General features: G+C 53.3%; 1 protein-coding gene across 1 annotated transcript; it reads right to left on the bottom strand.

Moving 5' to 3' along the window:
- Positions 1–3,621: 3,621 nt before the first annotated feature.
- Positions 3,622–17,152, bottom strand: LOC135187367 (cathepsin E-like). Its single transcript, XM_064166002.1, has 9 exons — positions 17,097–17,152; positions 16,200–16,377; positions 11,882–11,999; positions 11,087–11,205; positions 9,479–9,678; positions 8,589–8,711; positions 7,246–7,390; positions 4,671–4,769; positions 3,622–4,572 (listed from the first exon to the last, which is right to left on the bottom strand). Exons 1-9 carry the CDS (start codon positions 17,150–17,152, stop codon positions 4,393–4,395), a joined length of 1,218 nt encoding a protein of 405 aa, XP_064022072.1. The 3' UTR covers positions 3,622–4,392.
- Positions 17,153–17,261: the final 109 nt, after the last annotated feature.

The following is a 17,261-nucleotide window of genomic DNA, read 5'->3' as shown; positions in this document are numbered from 1 at the left end:
AATTCCTCTGTAGCACTTTTTAAAGTTAGGAGAAAGTAGGTTTTGGAGGAATCTGCCCTTACCCCTCCTGTGCATGTGCAGGAAGGGGTTTTGGTGGCTGTGGAAGAGGTCTGCCCTATTCCCCAGCTCTCTCCTCACAGTGTCTGGCTTTGAGGCACTGTGATCCCCTCTGTAAGGGCATTCAAGCCACAATCATAGAATCATAGAATCAACCAGGTTGGAAGAGACCTCCAAGCTCATCCAGTCCAACCTAGCACCCAGCCCTATCCAGTCAACCAGACCATGGCACTAAGTGCCCCAGACAGTCTTTTCTTGAACACCTCCAGGCACGGTGACTCCACCACCTCCCTGGGCAGCCCATTCCAATGCCAATCACTCTCTCTGTGAAGAATTTCCTCCTAACATCCAGCTTAGAGCTGCCTCAGCACAACTTGAGGCTGTGTCCCCTTGTTCCATTGCTGGTTGCCTGGGAGAAGAGGTACAGAAAACTCTAACGCATCCACTGCAGAGCTGTGCTGAAGGTCCAGTCCCACCACACTTCCTCACTCTCCTCCTTCACACAGCTTCCACCTGGGCTTAAGTTGGAGGAGCAAAGTGCTCATCCCCTGAACCAAGTTATCAGCAGGTTTCATCCAGGCACTGCTAAGCCTGAAGAAGCCTTCCCAGCTTCTCATCCTCTGACTTGGATTGTGGAGTCGATGCTGTTTCTGAAGGTAATCACAGAAACACTCAGGCTGGCAAAGCCCCTCGGGAGCACCAAGCCCAGCCCATATCCCTGCTCTGCAAGCTGCACCCTAAACCATAGCCCCAAGCATCACAGCCAAACCACCTTGAAACACATCACAGGGTTGGGGACTCCACCACCTCTCTGGGCAGCACATTCCAGTGCCTGACCATTCTTGCTGGGAAAAAAATAGCTCCTAATGTCCAGTCTAAACTCACCCAGTGGCAGCTTCAGACCATTCCCTTTTGTTCTGTCACTAATGACCTGTGAGAAGAGACCAGCACCAACCTCTCCACAACCTCCATTCAGGTAGCTGCAGCCAGCCATGAGCTCTGCCCTCACTCTCCTCTGTTTCACACTACCCATCCCCAGCTCCCTCAGTCTCTCCTCATCAGATTCAGTCCTTAGGCCCAGTTTTGGGTTCTTTCCCAGTGGGTTAAGCCTGCACAGCACCAGGATTGCTGGCACCAGATGGCAGACACCTTTCTCAAGGGAGGAGGGGGTCTTTGCCCAGGAACTAGCAGGACACTAACTGATAGGGCTTTAAAGGAGGAGGGGGAAGAAATCAGGCTTGCCTGTGACAAACAGAGGGTTGCCTCACAGTGTTTAGAGGACCAGGGGAAGGGGAGATGTGCTGGGGTCACTGCAGTCAAAATTCAGTGGAGGTGAGCTGGGGGCTCTCGAGGCAGAAGCCAGCAAAGGAACTCCCATGGAGCACTACAAGTGAATCCAGGGGAGCTCTCCTGAGAAAGTGCTGCAGCCAACAGCCCCACTGAAGCCTCTGCATGAATGCACACAGCAGGGGCAACACAGAGGAGGAGCTGGAAACTGTTCCCTGATAGCCATCAGTGAAACGTGGTGGGGTGAATCCTGCAGCTGGAGTCTGTCTGTTGGTGGCTACAGGCTGCTCAGAAGGGACAGGAGAGAAAAGAGAGGTGGAGGCATTGCTCTCTATGGCAAGAAATGGACAGAGTGTGAAGCACTGTCCTTGGAGAGTTGCAATGAACAGGTCAAAAGCTGATGATAAGTCTTAGAGGCAAAGAAAACAAAAGAAACCTTGTGGCTGGCATCTCCTACAGGGCAGCTGGTCAGGGGAAGCTCACTGATGAAGTCTTCCTACAGGAGGTTTCGCACTCGCAGGGTCTTGTCCTGCTGGGGAACTTCAACTACTGAGGCTGAGGGAGCTGAGGTTGTTTAGCCTGGAGAGGTGGAGGCTCAGGGGTGACCTCATTGCTCTCTACGACTACCTGAAGGGAGGCTGTAGCCAGGTGGGGTTGGCCTCTTCTGCCAGGCACCCAGCAGCAGAACAAGGGGACACAGCCTCAAGCTGTGCCAGGGGAGGTCTAGGCTGGCTGTTAGGAGGAAGTTGTTGTCAGAGAGAGTGATTGGCATTGGAATGGGCTGCCCAGGGAGGTGGTGGAGCCTCCTTCTCTGGAGACTTTCCAGCCCTGTCTGGATGTGTTCCTGTGTGACCTGAGCTAGATTGTCTGGTCCTGCTCTGGCAGGGAGGTTGGACTCTTTGATCCCTTTGGGTCCCTTCCAACCCCTAACATCCTGTGATCCTGTGAGGTCAGGAAGGCCAAGGCATGGCTAGAGCTGAAACTGGCAAGGATCACAAATAACCAGAAGGGCTTCTACAGGTACATCAACCAGCAAAGAAAGTGTAAGGAAAGCCTTTCCCCTGTGAGGAATGAGAACAGAGAGCTGGTGCCAGCAGATGGGGAGAAGGCTAAGGTACTCAGGGGCTTTTTTTGCCTCAGTCTTCTTTGGCAGTCTTGCTCTGTCTCCCTCCTGAGTCGATGAACCATTAGGTGTGGACCAGCTGGGTAAAGTCTCTCCCAGTGTAAGGGAAGATGAAGTTCAGGACCAGTTGAGGAAACCTCAGCATACAGAAATCTATGGGACCTGACATGATGCATCCCAGAGCTCTGAAGAAAGTGGTTGAGGTGGAGGCAAAGCCACACTCCACAACAGCTGAAAAGCCCTGGCAGTCAGGTGGAGTCCCTGGAGACTGGTAGGAAGGGTAAAAATGAGGACCCTGGAAATTACCCACCTGTCAGCCTCGCCTCTGTGCTGGGGCAGGCCATGGAACAGGTCCTCCTAGAAGCTATGCCAAAGCCCATGGAGGAGAAGGAGCTGATTCAGGACAACCATCGTGAACAGATAGCCCAAGGATGTGGTTGAGGCTCTGTTCCTGGAGACAATCAAGATCAGGCTTGATGACGTGGTCCTGGGCAGCCTGATCTAATTGGAGGTGTCCCTGATGATGTGGTCCTGGGCAGCCTGATCTAATTGGAGGTGTCCCTGATGATGTGGTCCTGGGCAGCCTGATCTAGTTGGAGGTGTCCCTGATGATGTGGTCCTGGGCAGCCTGATCTAGTTGGAGGTGTCCCTGCTTACTGCAGGGCTGCCGTAGAAGATGAAACTGGCACAGAGCTAAGTCCAAGGCAGATTTTGCTTGGTTTTTATTCCTGTGTGCAGAGGCAGTGCCAGCTTCAGCAGCACAAATACTCCAGTGGGTGTAATTTAGGTGAACCTTCTTTTGCCAGATCAGCACAGCCACCTGTGGCTGTTTCACACCTCTGCCAGCACCGAGGCTGCTGCCACTGGTGACAAAGAGTGGCTGAGCAAAGGGCAGTAGGTGTTTAAGGCTGGTGTGCTGGTCTCATAACTCACCTGAGGTGGAGGGACACTGCAGTATTCCTGTTGCAGTTCCCTTTGCAAGGATCCTGGCCTGGGTTTTGTAATGCAAACAGATGCTGCTCCCCAGCTGCCCACACCACTAAAGGACAGAGGTGGCAGATGCTAAAAGCAACACCTGACCTAAGACATGGGCAGTAAACACCAAGACCCAAGAGGAGAAAATAAACTATCAGGCAAGAAGAACCCGAGGGGGAAAGCAGGTTTGAAAGATGGAGAAAGGAAGGGAATTGTGTGCAAGGAAGAGCAGTGGAAAGCATCACAGTCACACAGACACTGGTTGGGTTCTTCTCTTCACAGTCACACAGACACTGCTTGGGTTCTTCTCTTCACAGTCACACAGACACTGGTTGGGTTCTTCTTTTCACAGTCACACAGACACTGGTTGGGTTCTTCTCTTCACAGTCACACAGACACTGCTTGGGTTCTTCTTTTCACAGTCACACAGACACTGGTTGGGTTCTTCTTTTCACAGTCACACAGGCACTGGTTGGGTTCTTCTTGAGATGAAGTGACTGAGGCAAGGGAACTTATGCTGCACTAAGGAAACAGTGTTGGACAGAACCCCTACCCTGGTGGGAGTCAGCAGGAAACGAGGTGGAAACCAGCATGCAAGAAGAAAAGAACCCATGGAGCAGATGGGGTGGGGATTGGTGCCCCCCACTCGTAACTGCTGTCCTGGCAGCCTGGCACTATTCAACATTGCTGTTTCCCCTGCTCTTCTGCAGATCTGACAGCTCTGGCACCCCTCAGTTGCTCAGAGAAACCTGTTTCTCAGCTGTAAACAAAGAGCCATTGAACCCAAGCATAGAATCTGGGCTAAGGATCACCCCAAAGCCACTGAAAGCCAACACAAGACAGCACAACTGCACTGCGGTGCCGCGCACTGCTTAGAGCTCTTCTGACACACGTGTTGAGGATCATTACATGAACATTCAGGCAAAGGCAGGCAAAAATTCCATGGGGCCTCAGTCGTGATCCTCCCTGTGAGCAGCTTTTGCAAATCCCACTCTGTCATTGCCACGGTCAAAGATGCAGTAAAAGGCAGACATGAAGACGTCTCCTAGGATCCAGAGCGGGCCGGAGCGAGTGGGGATGTCGAGAGACTGAAAGCCACTCAGGCAGAAGGTTTGGTCCTCGATAGACTCCTGGAAGAGGGAAGCACATGTCCTGTGACCCCCTGCTCCAAGCCCAGCTCGGGGAGCCAGGGGCAGGGAATGGGGAGCAGGAGGGCACAGATACAGACCTTGATGATGTATTGCTCTGCTGTCAGCTTGTACTCGTGGTGGCCGATGGTGAAGCTTATGTGGGGCAGGCTGGACAGCCTCCTGCAGTCTACAAGAAACTGTGCAAGGCACTCACTCAGACAGCCTCAGCTTGCCTGCCCCCACCCTTTTTTTTGTCAACTATTGCCCTTTGAATTCCAGACTTTTGCAGCAGGTATCACAGAATCACAGAGTGGCAGGGCTGGAAGGGACCTCCAAAGCTCAGCCAGTCCAACCCCCCTGCCATGGCAGCACACATCCAGGCAGCTTTGGAATATCTCCACAGAGGGAGACTCCACAGCCCCCCTGGGCAGCCTGTTCCAGGCTTCTGCCACCCTCACAGGGAAAGAAAATCCTCCTCATGCTTACATGAAACTTCCTATGCCTCAGCTTCCACCCACTGCCCCTTGGCCTGGCACTGGGCATCACCCAGCAGAGCCTGGCTCCAGCCTCCTACCACTCACCTGCACATCTTTACAAACACTGCTGAGGTCTCCCCTCAGGCTCCTCCTCTCCAGCAGCACAGCCCCAGCTCCCTCAGGCTCTGCTCCTAAGAAGATCTTCCACTGCCTTCAGCATTTCTGTGGCTCTGTGCTGGACTCTTTCAAGCAGTTCCCTAAGGTCCTTCTTGACCTGAGTGGCCCAGAACTGGACACAATATTCCAGCTGCAGCCTCAGCAGGGCAGAGTAGAGGGGCAGGAGAACCTCTCCTGACCTACTAACCACAGCCCTTCTAACCCACTCCAGAATGGCACTGGCCCTCCTGGCCACAAGAGTACATTGCTGGCTCATGGTCAAGCTAGCAGTGAATTTACTACAGGAGAAGAGCATCAGGGTGACTTATGGCCCAACACTGCCCTCCAGCTTTCCAGCACCTGCACTGGGTCAGCCTAGCAGAGCAGATCACTGCACCACGGCTTAGGGACTCAGGGCTGATGGAAATCCTAAAGCCCTGTCGTAGTTTGGGTTGTTTTCTAGGGAGTCTGGGATAAGCTGGAACCCCTCAAACCACGACAAGCCCTGAAGGAGCAAGTTGAAGGGGGATTCTGACATCCACCCTGCACAACTCTGAAGCAAAACTGTGATCATGAAGCTCAGTGAACTCATATTAGCAATGTCTCTTGAGTAAAAGCCCTCTGCTGCTCTGGCAAGGACTCCAGCCCATGCCCAGTGGCTGTACCTCACCCCACTCCCTCCTGTAACATCATCATTTTAGGGGTGGGGTGGGGGATGCAGCCAATGCTCCAGCAGGGGGGTTGGACTCGATGATCTCTTTGGGTCCCTTCCAACCCCTAACATCCTATGAATACAGAATCACAGAACTTTAGAGGTTGGAAGGAGCCTCCAGAGATCACTGAGTCCACCCCATCTGCCAAGGCAGGTTCACCCAGGCCAGGCAGCACTTTGTAGCCAGCCTCTGCTCAGCAGTGGGATGTAAAGCACCAGAGGACTGAATTCTGGCACAGGCACTGCCTTCTATAAATAATGCATTCAGTTACAGTAAGGCAGGAGATCATGTCCTGGCCTTTTGAGTTGTTCCATGAATAAACAGGCATGCCAAATGGCACTGCAGGATGCTCCAAGCCCCAGAGGCATCTCTGCTGTAAACTCTAAGTGTTTGAAGGCATAGGTTTGGAGGCTTCCTAGAAGGAAGGCTCTACCTTTTTTGGTGGCCTTAAACCTACTTGATGGAAAACATAGCCCTAAAGCTTGTGTGAACTTAGCAGGTGTCATGTTATGGGCGGGGGGAGGAGGAGGGAAATGAATAAACCATTCAGAGAGGAAAGGTATAAAAGGCAGTGGAATGGGATTGTAGGATGTGAGGAGCAAGACAGCACTTATTGGCCTAGCTGCTGTGTCCATAGTGAATTGATCCTTGCAGGAAAGAAATAAATGTTCATAGAATTACAGAATCACAGAATCAGCCAGGCTGGAAGAGACCTGCAAGCTCAGCCAGCCCAACCCAGCACCCAACCCTGCCCAGTCAACCAGACCATGGCACTAAGTGCCTCAGCCAGGCTTGGCTTCAACACATCCAGGGATGGTGACTCCACCACCTCCCTGGGCATCCCATTCCAATGCCAATCACTCTCTCTGACAACAACTTCCTCCTAACATCCAACCTAGACCTCCCCTGGCACAACTTGAGGCTGTGTCCCCTTGTTCTGTCACTGCTTGCCTGGGAGAAGAGCCCAACCCCACCTGGCCACAACCTCCCTGCAGGCAGCTGCAGGCAGCAATGAGCTCTGCCCTGAGCCTCCTCTGCTGCAGGCTGCACACCCCCAGCTCCCTCAGCCTCTCCTCACAGGGCTGTGCTCCAGGCCCCTCCCCAGCCTTGCTGCCCTTCTCCAAACACCTTCCAGCACCTCAACATCTTCTTTAAATTGAGGGCCCCAGGAGTGGACATGTAGTTGAAGTTCATGTGGTTTCTGAACTGGAGGGGAGGGTGTCCTGTTATTTTCCCAGCCTATAATAAGCTCTTTGCACCAAACAGGAATTTCCCTACAGTAAACTCCAGAGGAAGCTTCCCTTCCTCTCTGGCTGTGCAGTTTTTACCTCTCCGATGTGTGAGGGACTTGCCCCAATGTACTCCTGCAGCCGTTTGACTTGCGAGGAGGGGCCAGTGATGAGAGAAGTGCCGGAGTCAACGATGGCCTCGCAGCCGTGGGAGCAAAGTGCCACCCGGCCCTGGATCTTTATGCTGCAAGAGAAACATCAAAGCACCTTTAAACGAGGGGTCCACACACCGGGGCTGAAGCAACACACTTCTGCTAGCTGAAGCAACACACTTCTGCTAGCTGAAGTAGGGCTGTGAAGATGCTCAGAGGGCTGCAGCAGCTCTGCTCTGAGCGCAGGCTGAGAGAGTTGGGGCTGTGCAGCCTGGAGAAGAGAAGGCTTGGGCGAGAGCTTGGAGTGGCCTTGCAGGATGTGAAGGGGGCTGGGGAGGGACTGTTGATAAGGTCTGGTAATGACAGGAGGAGGAGGAATGGGTTTGAAGTGGCAGAGGGGAGACTGAAAGTGGATGTCAGGAAGTTGTTTGCAGTGAGGCTGGTGAGACACTGGCACAGGTTGCCCAGGGAGGTTGTGGAGCACAGAAGCACCCAATGTGATCTTTGATCCCATTCTGTGCTTCTGTGCTCCACAACCTCCCTGGGAGTGTTTCAGGCCAGGTTGGATGAGGCCTTGAGTGACCTGTTCTAGTGGGAGGTGTCCCTGCCTATGGCAGGGGGGTTGGGACTGGATGATCCTTGTGGTCTCTTCCAACCCTGACCGATTCCATCATGCTGTGCCTTGACCCAGTATTGGTGCATTGTGCTAAAGCCTGGTGACATTCCCTGCCAGAAAGCAGCCGCCCACATCACAGCAGCTCTGAAGAGCCAATAATCCTCAGGCTCATTCTGGCACACCTCCTCCTTGAGAGGCACAAGGGTTAAACGCTCAGAATCACAGAATCATTGAGGCTGGAAAAGACCTCCAAGTCCAGCCTGTAACCTAACAGTATCACAGTATCATCAGGGTTGGAAGAGACCTCACAGATCATCAAGTCCAACCCTTTACCACAGAGCTCAAGGCCAGACCATGGCACCAAGTGCCACATCCAATCCTGCCTTGAACTGCCCCAGGGACGGCGACTCCACCACCTCCCCGGGCAGCCCATTCCAGTGTCCAATGACTCTCTCAGGGAAGAACTTTCTCCTCACCTCAAGCCTATCAGCTAAACCGTGCCACCAAGTGCCACAGCTGATCTTTTCTTACAGCCCTCCAGGGATGGTGACTCCAGCACCTCCCTAGGCAATCCCTTTCAGTGCAGCAGTGCTCCTTCCCTAGGTGTTCCTGGCTCTGCAGGCTCTACCTGGGGCCAGTCCCACCCAGAATTTCATACATGCATGCATGCATACTTGTTCAAGTGGATTTGCCAGTAGCTCTTCTCAGTGACTGGGACCCAGTGGATTGACCCTTTGTAGAGGGAATGGTCTATGCCTCCCAGGAGTAACTCGCCGCCGTTCTCGTTGTCGTCTCCTCTGCAAGCAGAAGACAGGTTAAAGGCAGACGTGGAAGCGTAGCAGCATGCACCCAAGAGATTACACTCCAAAAGCAAAAGGCCAGCCACAGCCCTTTCTAAATTCAGAGATGGATGGCCAGAAGGGATTATGGCTACAGCATAACTGCAGATGTCTCAATGCAGATCATCCAAACCACCTCTGCAGCCTGCCAAGGGCCAAGAGAAGCATGAGGAGCAGGCTGCTGCTGCTCTCACCTCCAAAGCAACACCAGACAAAGTGGTGGAGCTACAGCCAGGTCCAGATGAAACAGCAACCCTGAAATGTGGCTCTTTGGCTGCAGCCATTGCTGTCCATCTCCACTGGCCACGCTGGCAACTTGGAACACAGCCAGTCTGAGCTGGGAGCTTTGCTTTTGTTTATGACCATTGCCAACAAGGATAAATCATGGAATCAGTTAGAGTTGGAAGGGACCACAAGGGTCATCCAGTTCCAACCTCTCTGCCATGGGCAGGGGCACCTCACACTAGATGAGGCTGGCCAGAGCCTCATGCAGCCTCTCTGTCCAAAATGTCATGGCCCTTCCCAGCACATTTTGCCTTTTCACTTCATCTATGATTCTATCATTCTGTATATTTTAGTGTCAAATTGGAAAGAACAAACAAACAAACAAACAGGGGGGAAATGACTTTCTGGGCTCCAAAAGATCTATACAGCTGCACAATTTTCTTGGCAAGCAAAAGTTATTTGCTTCTCTTATTTCTGGCAGTGTCACTTTAAAGACTGACCTTCTCAAGTAGAAAGAGAAGATGGGCTCCTCTATCAGCTGCTGGACCATGATTCTGTCAAACACAGGCAGAGCATTGCCCACTGCTAAGGAGGGGTAGGCCAAGCCCAGGATGCCATCAAAGTGGGCGAGGGTGAAGGTCAGTCCTGGCTCAAACACTGACTCGCCAAAGTCCTGTCCCTTGATGGAAATGTTGCTTATCTGTTTGGCACAAGCAAAGGCTCCATCAGTTGCAAGAGATCAGCCACCTTCCAGATCTGTATCAATACAATCACTCAGTTTATAAAGCTTGAATATCACAGAATGAATCATAGAGTGGTTCAGGTTGGAAGGGACCTCGAAGACCATCTAGTTCCAACCCCCTGTATCCTTGTCTGACTCACATGGAGGCCACAGGTGCCCATTTGGCAGGCAGGCTGCACCACTTCCTTTGGCTGCCTTAATGCTGTGCCTGTTTCATTGTAAATCTCATAGAATCAACCAGGCTGGAAGAGAGCTCCAAGCTCCTCCAGCCCAACCTAGCACCCAGCCCTGGCCAACCAACCAGACCATGGCACTAAGTGCCCCAGCCAGGCTTGGCTTCAACACCTCCAGGGACAGTGACTCCACCACCTCCCTGGGCAGCCCATTCCAATGCCAATCACTCTCTCTGACAACAACTTCCTCCTAACATCCAGCCTGAACCTGCCCTGGCACAGCTTGAGGCTGTGTCCCCTTGTTCTGCTGCTGGGTGCCTGGCAGCAGAGCCCAACCCCACCTGGCTACAGCCTCCCTGCAGGCAGCTGCAGGCAGCAATGAGCTCTGCCCTGAGCCTCCTCTGCTGCAGGCTGCACACCCCCAGCTCCCTCAGCCTCTCCTCATAGGGTTTGTGCTCCAGGCCCCTCCTCAGCTTTGGCGCCCTCCTGTGGACACCTTCCAGTACTGCAACATCTCTCTTGAATTGAGGAGCCCAGAACTGGACACAGCACTCCAGGGGTGTCCTGAGCAGTGCTGAGCACAGGGGCAGAATAACCTCCCTTGTCCTGCTGCCCACACTGCTCCTGAGCCAGCCCAGGATGCCATTGGCTCTGCTGCCCACCTGGGCACTGCTGCCTCATCTTCAGCTACTCTCTACCAGCACCCCCAGGCCCCTCTCTGCCTGGCTGCTCTCAGCCACTCTGTCCCCAGCCTGTAGTGCTGCTTGGGGTTGTTGTGGCCAAAGTGTAGAACCCTGCACTTAGCCTTGTTCAGTCTCATCCCATTGGCCTCTGCCCACCCATCCAGCCTGGCCAGGTCCCTCTGCAGGGCTCTCCTACCCTCCAACACATCAACACCTGCTCCTAGCTTGGTGTCACCTGCAAACTTACTGATGCTGGACTCAATCCCCTCATCCAAATCATCAGTAAAGATATTGAACAGCAATGAGAGAAGCCAAAATGCACAATAAAAGCTTAGGGATTTGTTTGGGTAGTCCAAAGCCTGAGCAGCACCCATACCTCTTGGAACCCAGCTTGGCTCATCCTGCCCTTTCCTAAACCAGGACAAGGTTTCCCAAGGCAAGGCAAGTATCTGAAGTGCCCTGGACACCTGGTGAACCCTGAGGCTGGCACCCATGCTGGGGGACACTCACCTGCAGCGTGTCTTTGCCAGCAACACCCAGAAGTTGTCCTGTGCCATACTGCAAGGAGAAGGCTTCCCCTCCGTGCTCGTACGAGTCCGACAGGAAGGATTTAAACTTCTGGTGCATCCCTGCATGAAACGAGACCTGGGCACCAAGGGAGGCCTCAGCACTGCACCCCTCCTCTGTGCACAGCTGGCCAAAACACGGGAGAGAACTGAGTTTTGCTCAGGTGGCAATAGAGGTACCTACAAAGTTTGTCATTTTCACTGCTATTTGTGGCTTGTGTTCACCTTATTTACATCAGGCACCTTGTGGTGTGAAGGGGCACTGGAGAGCTGCAGCTGGCACCTGCCCTGGTTGCAGGGAGGAGAAAGAGAGGGACAAAGGTGGGGTTGACCGTGGCCCTCAGGGATGCTCTAAACCTTCCCCATCCCAAATCTTTGCTGCAGGTAAGCTCCTTGGGAATTACAGAGTTACAGAATGTTAGAGGCTGGAAGGGACCTCCAAAGCTCATCCAGTCCAACCTCCCTGCCAGAGCAGGAGCACCTACAGCAGAGCACATCCTGCAGGAACACATCCAGGCAGCTCTGGAATATCTCCGGAGAAGGAGACTCCACAACCCCCCCGGGCAGCCTCTTTCGGGGTTCTGTCACCCTCACAGTGAAAAAAATTCCTCCTCGAGTTTAAATGAAACTTCTATGCCTGAGCTTCCACCCAGTGCCCCTCGGGCTGCCACCGGGCAGTGGGACAGGGTTGGACAAGGTACCGCAGGCACAAGCAGCGCAAGAGGAGAAGAGTTCTTACTGCAGGCTTCGCTGATGCAATAGGCAGAAGGGACCCAAAAGTTGGAGGATCCGGTGTCGAACACGACGGTGAAGCTCTGGGGCGGAGTGCCGACGCTCACCACGCCGTAGTACTGCGCCTGCGGGAGGCACAAGTCCGTCAGAGCCCAGCCGGCTCCTGCCGGGCGCTGCCGAGGGAGCGGCGGACTCGGGAGCATCAGGCTGCCCTCCTCTTTCCCAGGGATTCAGAGCTGCTCCTGAGGGAGCGGCAGAGTCGGGAGCATCAGGCTGCCCTCCTCTTTCCCAGGGATTCAGAGCTGCTCCTGAGGGAGCGGCAGAGTCGGGAGCATCAGGCTGCCCTCCTCTTTCCCAGGGATTCAGAGCTGCTCCTGAGGGAGCGGCAGAGTCGGGAGCATCAGGCTGCCCTCCTCTTTCCCGGGGATTCAGAGCTGCTCCTGAGGGAGCGGCGGACTCGGGAGCATCAGGCTGCCCTCCTCTTTCCCGGGGATTCAGAGCTGCTCCTGAGGGAGCGGCGGACCCGGGAGCATCAGGATGCCCTCCTCTTTCCCGGGGATTCAGAGCTGCTCCTGAGGGAGCGGCAGAGTCGGGAGCATCAGGCTGCCCTCCTCTTTCCCAGGGGATTCAGAGCTGCTCCTGAGGGAGCGGCAGAGTCGGGAGCATCAGGCTGCCCTCCTCTCTTCCCGGGGGATTCAGAGCTGCTCCTGAGGGAGCGGCAGAGTCGGGAGCATCAGGCTGCCCTCCTCTTTCCCGGGGATTCAGAGCTGCTCCTGAGGGAGCGGCGGACTCGGGAGCATCAGGCTGCCCTCCTCTTTCCCAGGGGATTCAGTGCAATTGAAAGCTACATGCACACGGCTGAGAAGCATCTCTGGTTCCATGAGTGACTGCACTCAGCTGCATCTTTAAAGCCTTTCTTTTCACAGAATCACAGAACTAACCAGATTGGAAAAGCCCTTTGAGACCATCGAGTCCAGCCTACCCCCTACCACCTTCTAATGACCTAACCATGGCACCAGCCTTTCAACCAAGCATTCACTGGGATTCCCCATGAAGTCACCACACCAGCAGTGGGGGCAAGGCCAGTTCCAAGCCAAAGCTCTCATGACCACAAAGATTTTCAGGCAGCTTCCTACTGATGACATTAAGAAATTAGTGATGCCAAACCAGCACAACTCATCTCCACTGGTGTCACAGAATCACAGAACCTTAGAGGTTGGAAGAGAACTCCAGAGAGCATCTAGTCCAACCCCCCCACCAAAAGAAGGAATTCCCAGGACAGTCCACACAGGAATGCATCCAGGTGGCTTTGGAAAGGCTCCAGAGGAGACTCCACAGCCTCTCTGGGCAGCCTGCTCCAGGGCTCTGGCACCCTCACTCTAAAGAAGTTTCTCCTCCTGTGGAGCTGAAACCTTCTCTATTCCAGTTTGTATCCATTGCTCCTTGGCTTATTGCTGTGCACCACCCAAAAGAGCTTGGCCCCCTCCACTTGACCCCCACCCCTCAGCTATTGATAGACATTGCTCAGATCCCCTCTCAGCCTTCTCTTCTCCAGACTACACAGCCCCAGGGCTCTCAGTCTCTCTCCATAGGGGAGATGCTCAAGTCCCCCAGTCATCCTTCTGGCTCTCTGCTGGACTCTCTCCAGCAGGTCCCTGTCTCTCTGAACTGGGGAGCCCAAAATTTGACACAGTGTTCCAGGTATGGTCTCAGCAGGGCAGAGTAGAGGGGGAGAAGAACCTCCCCCTCTGGCCACACTTTTCCTGCTGCCCCCCAGGCTGCCATTGGCTCTCTTGCCCACAAGGGCACATTGCTGGCCCATGCAGCACTTGCTGCCCACCAGCACTCCAAGGGCTCTCTCCATGGAGCTGCTCTCCAGCAGGGCAGCCCCAGCCTGCACTGCTGCCTGCTGTTATTGCTCCCCAGGTGCAGGACCCTGCCCTTGTCCTTACTGAACTTCATGTGGTTGAAGTTCAGGTGGTTACTGAACTGGGGTTTTTTTTTAGCTGCTGTTTATTTTCCCATCCTATAATGACCTCTGTCAGAGAGGTCCCACCAGTGGCACAAAGGCTGTCACATGTGTCTGGGCTTTTCCCTTCATAATGAGCAGCTATTAGCAAGTCAATAAATGAATTCTATTGCACAGACTCTCTGTACAGGGCAAAGTTGATCTGGTGGATGAAGAAACCATCCCTGGCTACTGACTGAAGCTAATCTGTGAACACAGGAATGCTGGAGCAAAGAGTTTATCCACATCCCACACTCAAGTGTCTGAGTGCACCCTATCTAGCCCTGAAAGAGTCCTTCAGCATTAAGAGACCTATTTTTAGGTAGAGGCATTTCTGGAATTCAGATGCAGCTAGAAAAGCAGCAGCCCCTGCCAAGCCTTTTTGGAGCAACCCAAACATTTCAGCAACGTCTCTTCAAGCCTGTGTTTGTTAATGAATGCACTGCCCCTGCAATTCACAGCCTGAAGGAGCTCGTCCTGAGCAGGCAAGCAGGCACACTATTGCCTAGGGAGCATCTACTTACACAGCAGGGGTTTATTTCTTCTTGGCCCAAGAAAACCTTCGCTCAGCTCTGAAGTGAGGCAGTTCTGAAACACGTTTGTTAAACCAAAAGGAACCAAACCACCAGCACACTGCACCCAAACCTCCACAGAGCTGCTCCTGGTGCCTTGCTGGGTTGGGTTTGCACCCCAACAGATTGGAAATCTAACCCCCTGCAGTGAGTCCACCAGGCTCACCCTGAATTTTGGTAGCTACATGAAATGGTGTTTACAGAATTGGGCTACACCTACAAGTATAAAAGGTAATCACAGAATCACTGAGGCTGGAAGAGACCTCTGAGATCATCCAGTCCAGCCTATAACCTCACACCACCACCTCAGCTAAACCAAGCCACCAAGTGCCACAGCCAACCTTTCCTTAAACACCTCTGGGGATGGGGACTCCACCACCTCCCTGGGCAGCCCATTCCAGGCTCTAATTCCCCTTTCCATCAGGAAGTGCTTCCAAACATCCAACCTAAACCTCCCCTGGCACAGCTTCAGGCCATGCCCTCTTGTCCTGGTAAACACATACAAGGCAAGTTTAGAATCATAGAGTCAACCAGGTTGGAAGAGACCTCCAAGCTCATCCAGTCCAACCTAGCACCCAGCCCTATCCAGTCAACCAGACCATGGCACTAAGTGCCTCAGCCAGGCTTTTCTTGAAGACCCCCAGGGATGGTGCCTCCACCACCTCCCTGGGCAGCCCATTCCAATGCCAATCACTCTCTCTGTGAAGAACTTCTTCCTAACATCCAGCCTAGACCTACCCTGGCACAACTTGAGACTGTCCCCCCTTGTTCTATTGCTGGTTACCTGGGAGAAGAGGCCAACCCCCACCTGGCTACAATGCCCCTTCAGGTAGTTGTAGACAGTAATAAGATCACCCCTGAGCCTCCTCTTCTCCAGGCTAAACAGGCCCAGCTCCCTCAACCTCTCCTCATAGGATTTAGATCTATGTACAGCTCAATAAAGAAGGCAATACCTCCTTGTACAACAGTTCACCTCTCTCTTCCCACCCCTGGAAACAAAGGGGTCCAGAGGCTGTGCACAGCCAACCTGCTCCTCCCCACCTTGTACCTTTACCAGTAAAAGCGAGGTCAAGAGAGGCAAGCAGCAAGCCAGAAGGAGCAGCAGAGAAAGAACTTTGAGTTCCTAATCCATACAGAAATTTGCAGAGCCCATGAAATGAGAGAAATTTACCTCTTCTTTTTGCTTAGCCTCTTAGAGAAGTTATTCCAGCCCCTGAACTGAGTCCTCTGGAGAAGATCTAATTCTTATTTACTAACTTAGTGCCATGGTCTGGTTGAGTGGACAGGGCTGGCTGCTAGGTTGGGCTGGTTGATCTTGGAGCTCTCTTCCAACCTGCTTGATTCTATGATTCCTGACTTCACATCACCAAATAAAGGACTATTTTATATATATGTGTATGTATGTGTAACATGCAAACATCCTTTTTTTGATAACTAGAATACAGTAAACAGATTCTGCTCCTTAAAACCCCAATCCTGAGCCAAGATTGGTTCAAGCAAACCTCACACCTTTGTTTGGAGACCCAACCAAGCCCTGTTATAAAGAAGATAACAGGACTAGCACTGCTAGATGACATCAGCTTTCCACCCAGGCCCCCTGCCAGCCTGGCTCTACATGTGGTTTATTTTGCAGGCTGTTTATGTTCTCTGCTACAAATGTCAGCTCAGTGGAGCCTCAGTGTCGTTGGGAGGCTGCATGTGAAAGCTGCCTGCCCTTAGGGCTGCGTTAGCAGAACTGTACTTACATTCATGTAATCATACAGCTTTTCTGAGGCAGCTCCTGCAGCTAAAGCCACATCTGCAGGGAAGCAATGCAGGTACCTTCGAGCAAAAATGTCAGGGTGGTGGTTCCTCCAAAACTCCTCCAGTTCCCCATTCTCCTTCAGCTGCTTCTTGATCGATTTGAATCGAACGAGGGGGACTCTGCATCAGCAAACACACGGAGCACAGAACTGTTAGGGCTGGAAGGGACCTCAGGGGTCATACAGCTGCAACCCTCCTGCCAGGGGCAGGGACACTGCACACTAGAACAGGTTACCCAGAGCCACACCCAGCCTGGTTCAAAAAAAGCCTGGATGAGGCACTTAGTGCCATGGTCTGGTTGATTGGATAGGGCTGGGTGCTAGGTTGGACTGGATGAGCTTGGAGGTCTCTTCCAACCTGGTTGGTTCTATGACCTCTAGGGATGAGGCTTCCACCACCTCCCTGAGCAACCTGTTCCAGTCTCTCATCACCCTCATGATGAAGAACTTCTTCCTAACATCCAATCTCCATCTACCCACTTCTAGTTTTGCTCCATTCCCCCCAGTCCTATCACCACCTGACACCCAAAAAAGTCCCTCTCCAGCTTTCTTCTAGCCCACTGCAGGTACTGGAAAGCCACAATGAGGTCTCAGAGCCTCTTCTTCTCCAGACTGAACAAACCCAACTGTCTCAGCCTGTCTGCACAGCAGAGCAGTTCCAGCCCTCTGCTCGTCCCCGTGGCCCTTCTCTGGACATGTTCCAGCACCCCCAGATCTTTCTTGTAACAGGGGCTGCAGCACTGGATGCAGTACTCCAGGTGGAGCCTCGGGAGAGCAGTGCAGAGGGGCAGGATCCCCTCTCTTGCCCTGCTGCTCTCGCTGCAGCCCAGGCTTTCTTACCGTTCCAAAGCCACGGCGAAGGGGATGCAAACCACAGCCAACACAATCACCCTCATGGCTCCAGGTGGTACAGAGTCTACTGACACTCCTTTACTCAGGAGTCCTGGTTTTATACCCCAGCAGCAGCAGAGGGCTCTTTGCCAGGTCAACCAGGTGCAGGAGGTC

This window comes from Pogoniulus pusillus, chromosome 27, assembly GCF_015220805.1.
Source record: "Pogoniulus pusillus isolate bPogPus1 chromosome 27, bPogPus1.pri, whole genome shotgun sequence".
Taxonomy (NCBI): Eukaryota; Metazoa; Chordata; class Aves; order Piciformes; family Lybiidae; genus Pogoniulus; species Pogoniulus pusillus.
The sequence above is the reverse complement of the archived record's forward strand: the minus strand, read 5'-3'. Positions and strand labels throughout refer to the sequence as shown.

What these genes read in the sequence shown, in the direction of transcription:
- LOC135187367 (XM_064166002.1), bottom strand. Translation starts at nt 17,152, where the DNA reads ATGAGGGTGATTGTGTTGGCTGTGGTTTGCATCCCCTTCGCCGTGGCT. An exon ending in TTGCATCAGCGAAGCCTGCA is followed by an intron (nt 11,206 to 11,881) that starts GTAAGAACTCTT and finishes CGTTTCATGCAG; the next exon opens with GGATGCACCAGAAGTTTAAA. An exon ending in GTCCCTCACACATCGGAGAG is followed by an intron (nt 4,770 to 7,245) that starts GTAAAAACTGCA and finishes TGCCTTGCACAG; the next exon opens with TTTCTTGTAGACTGCAGGAG.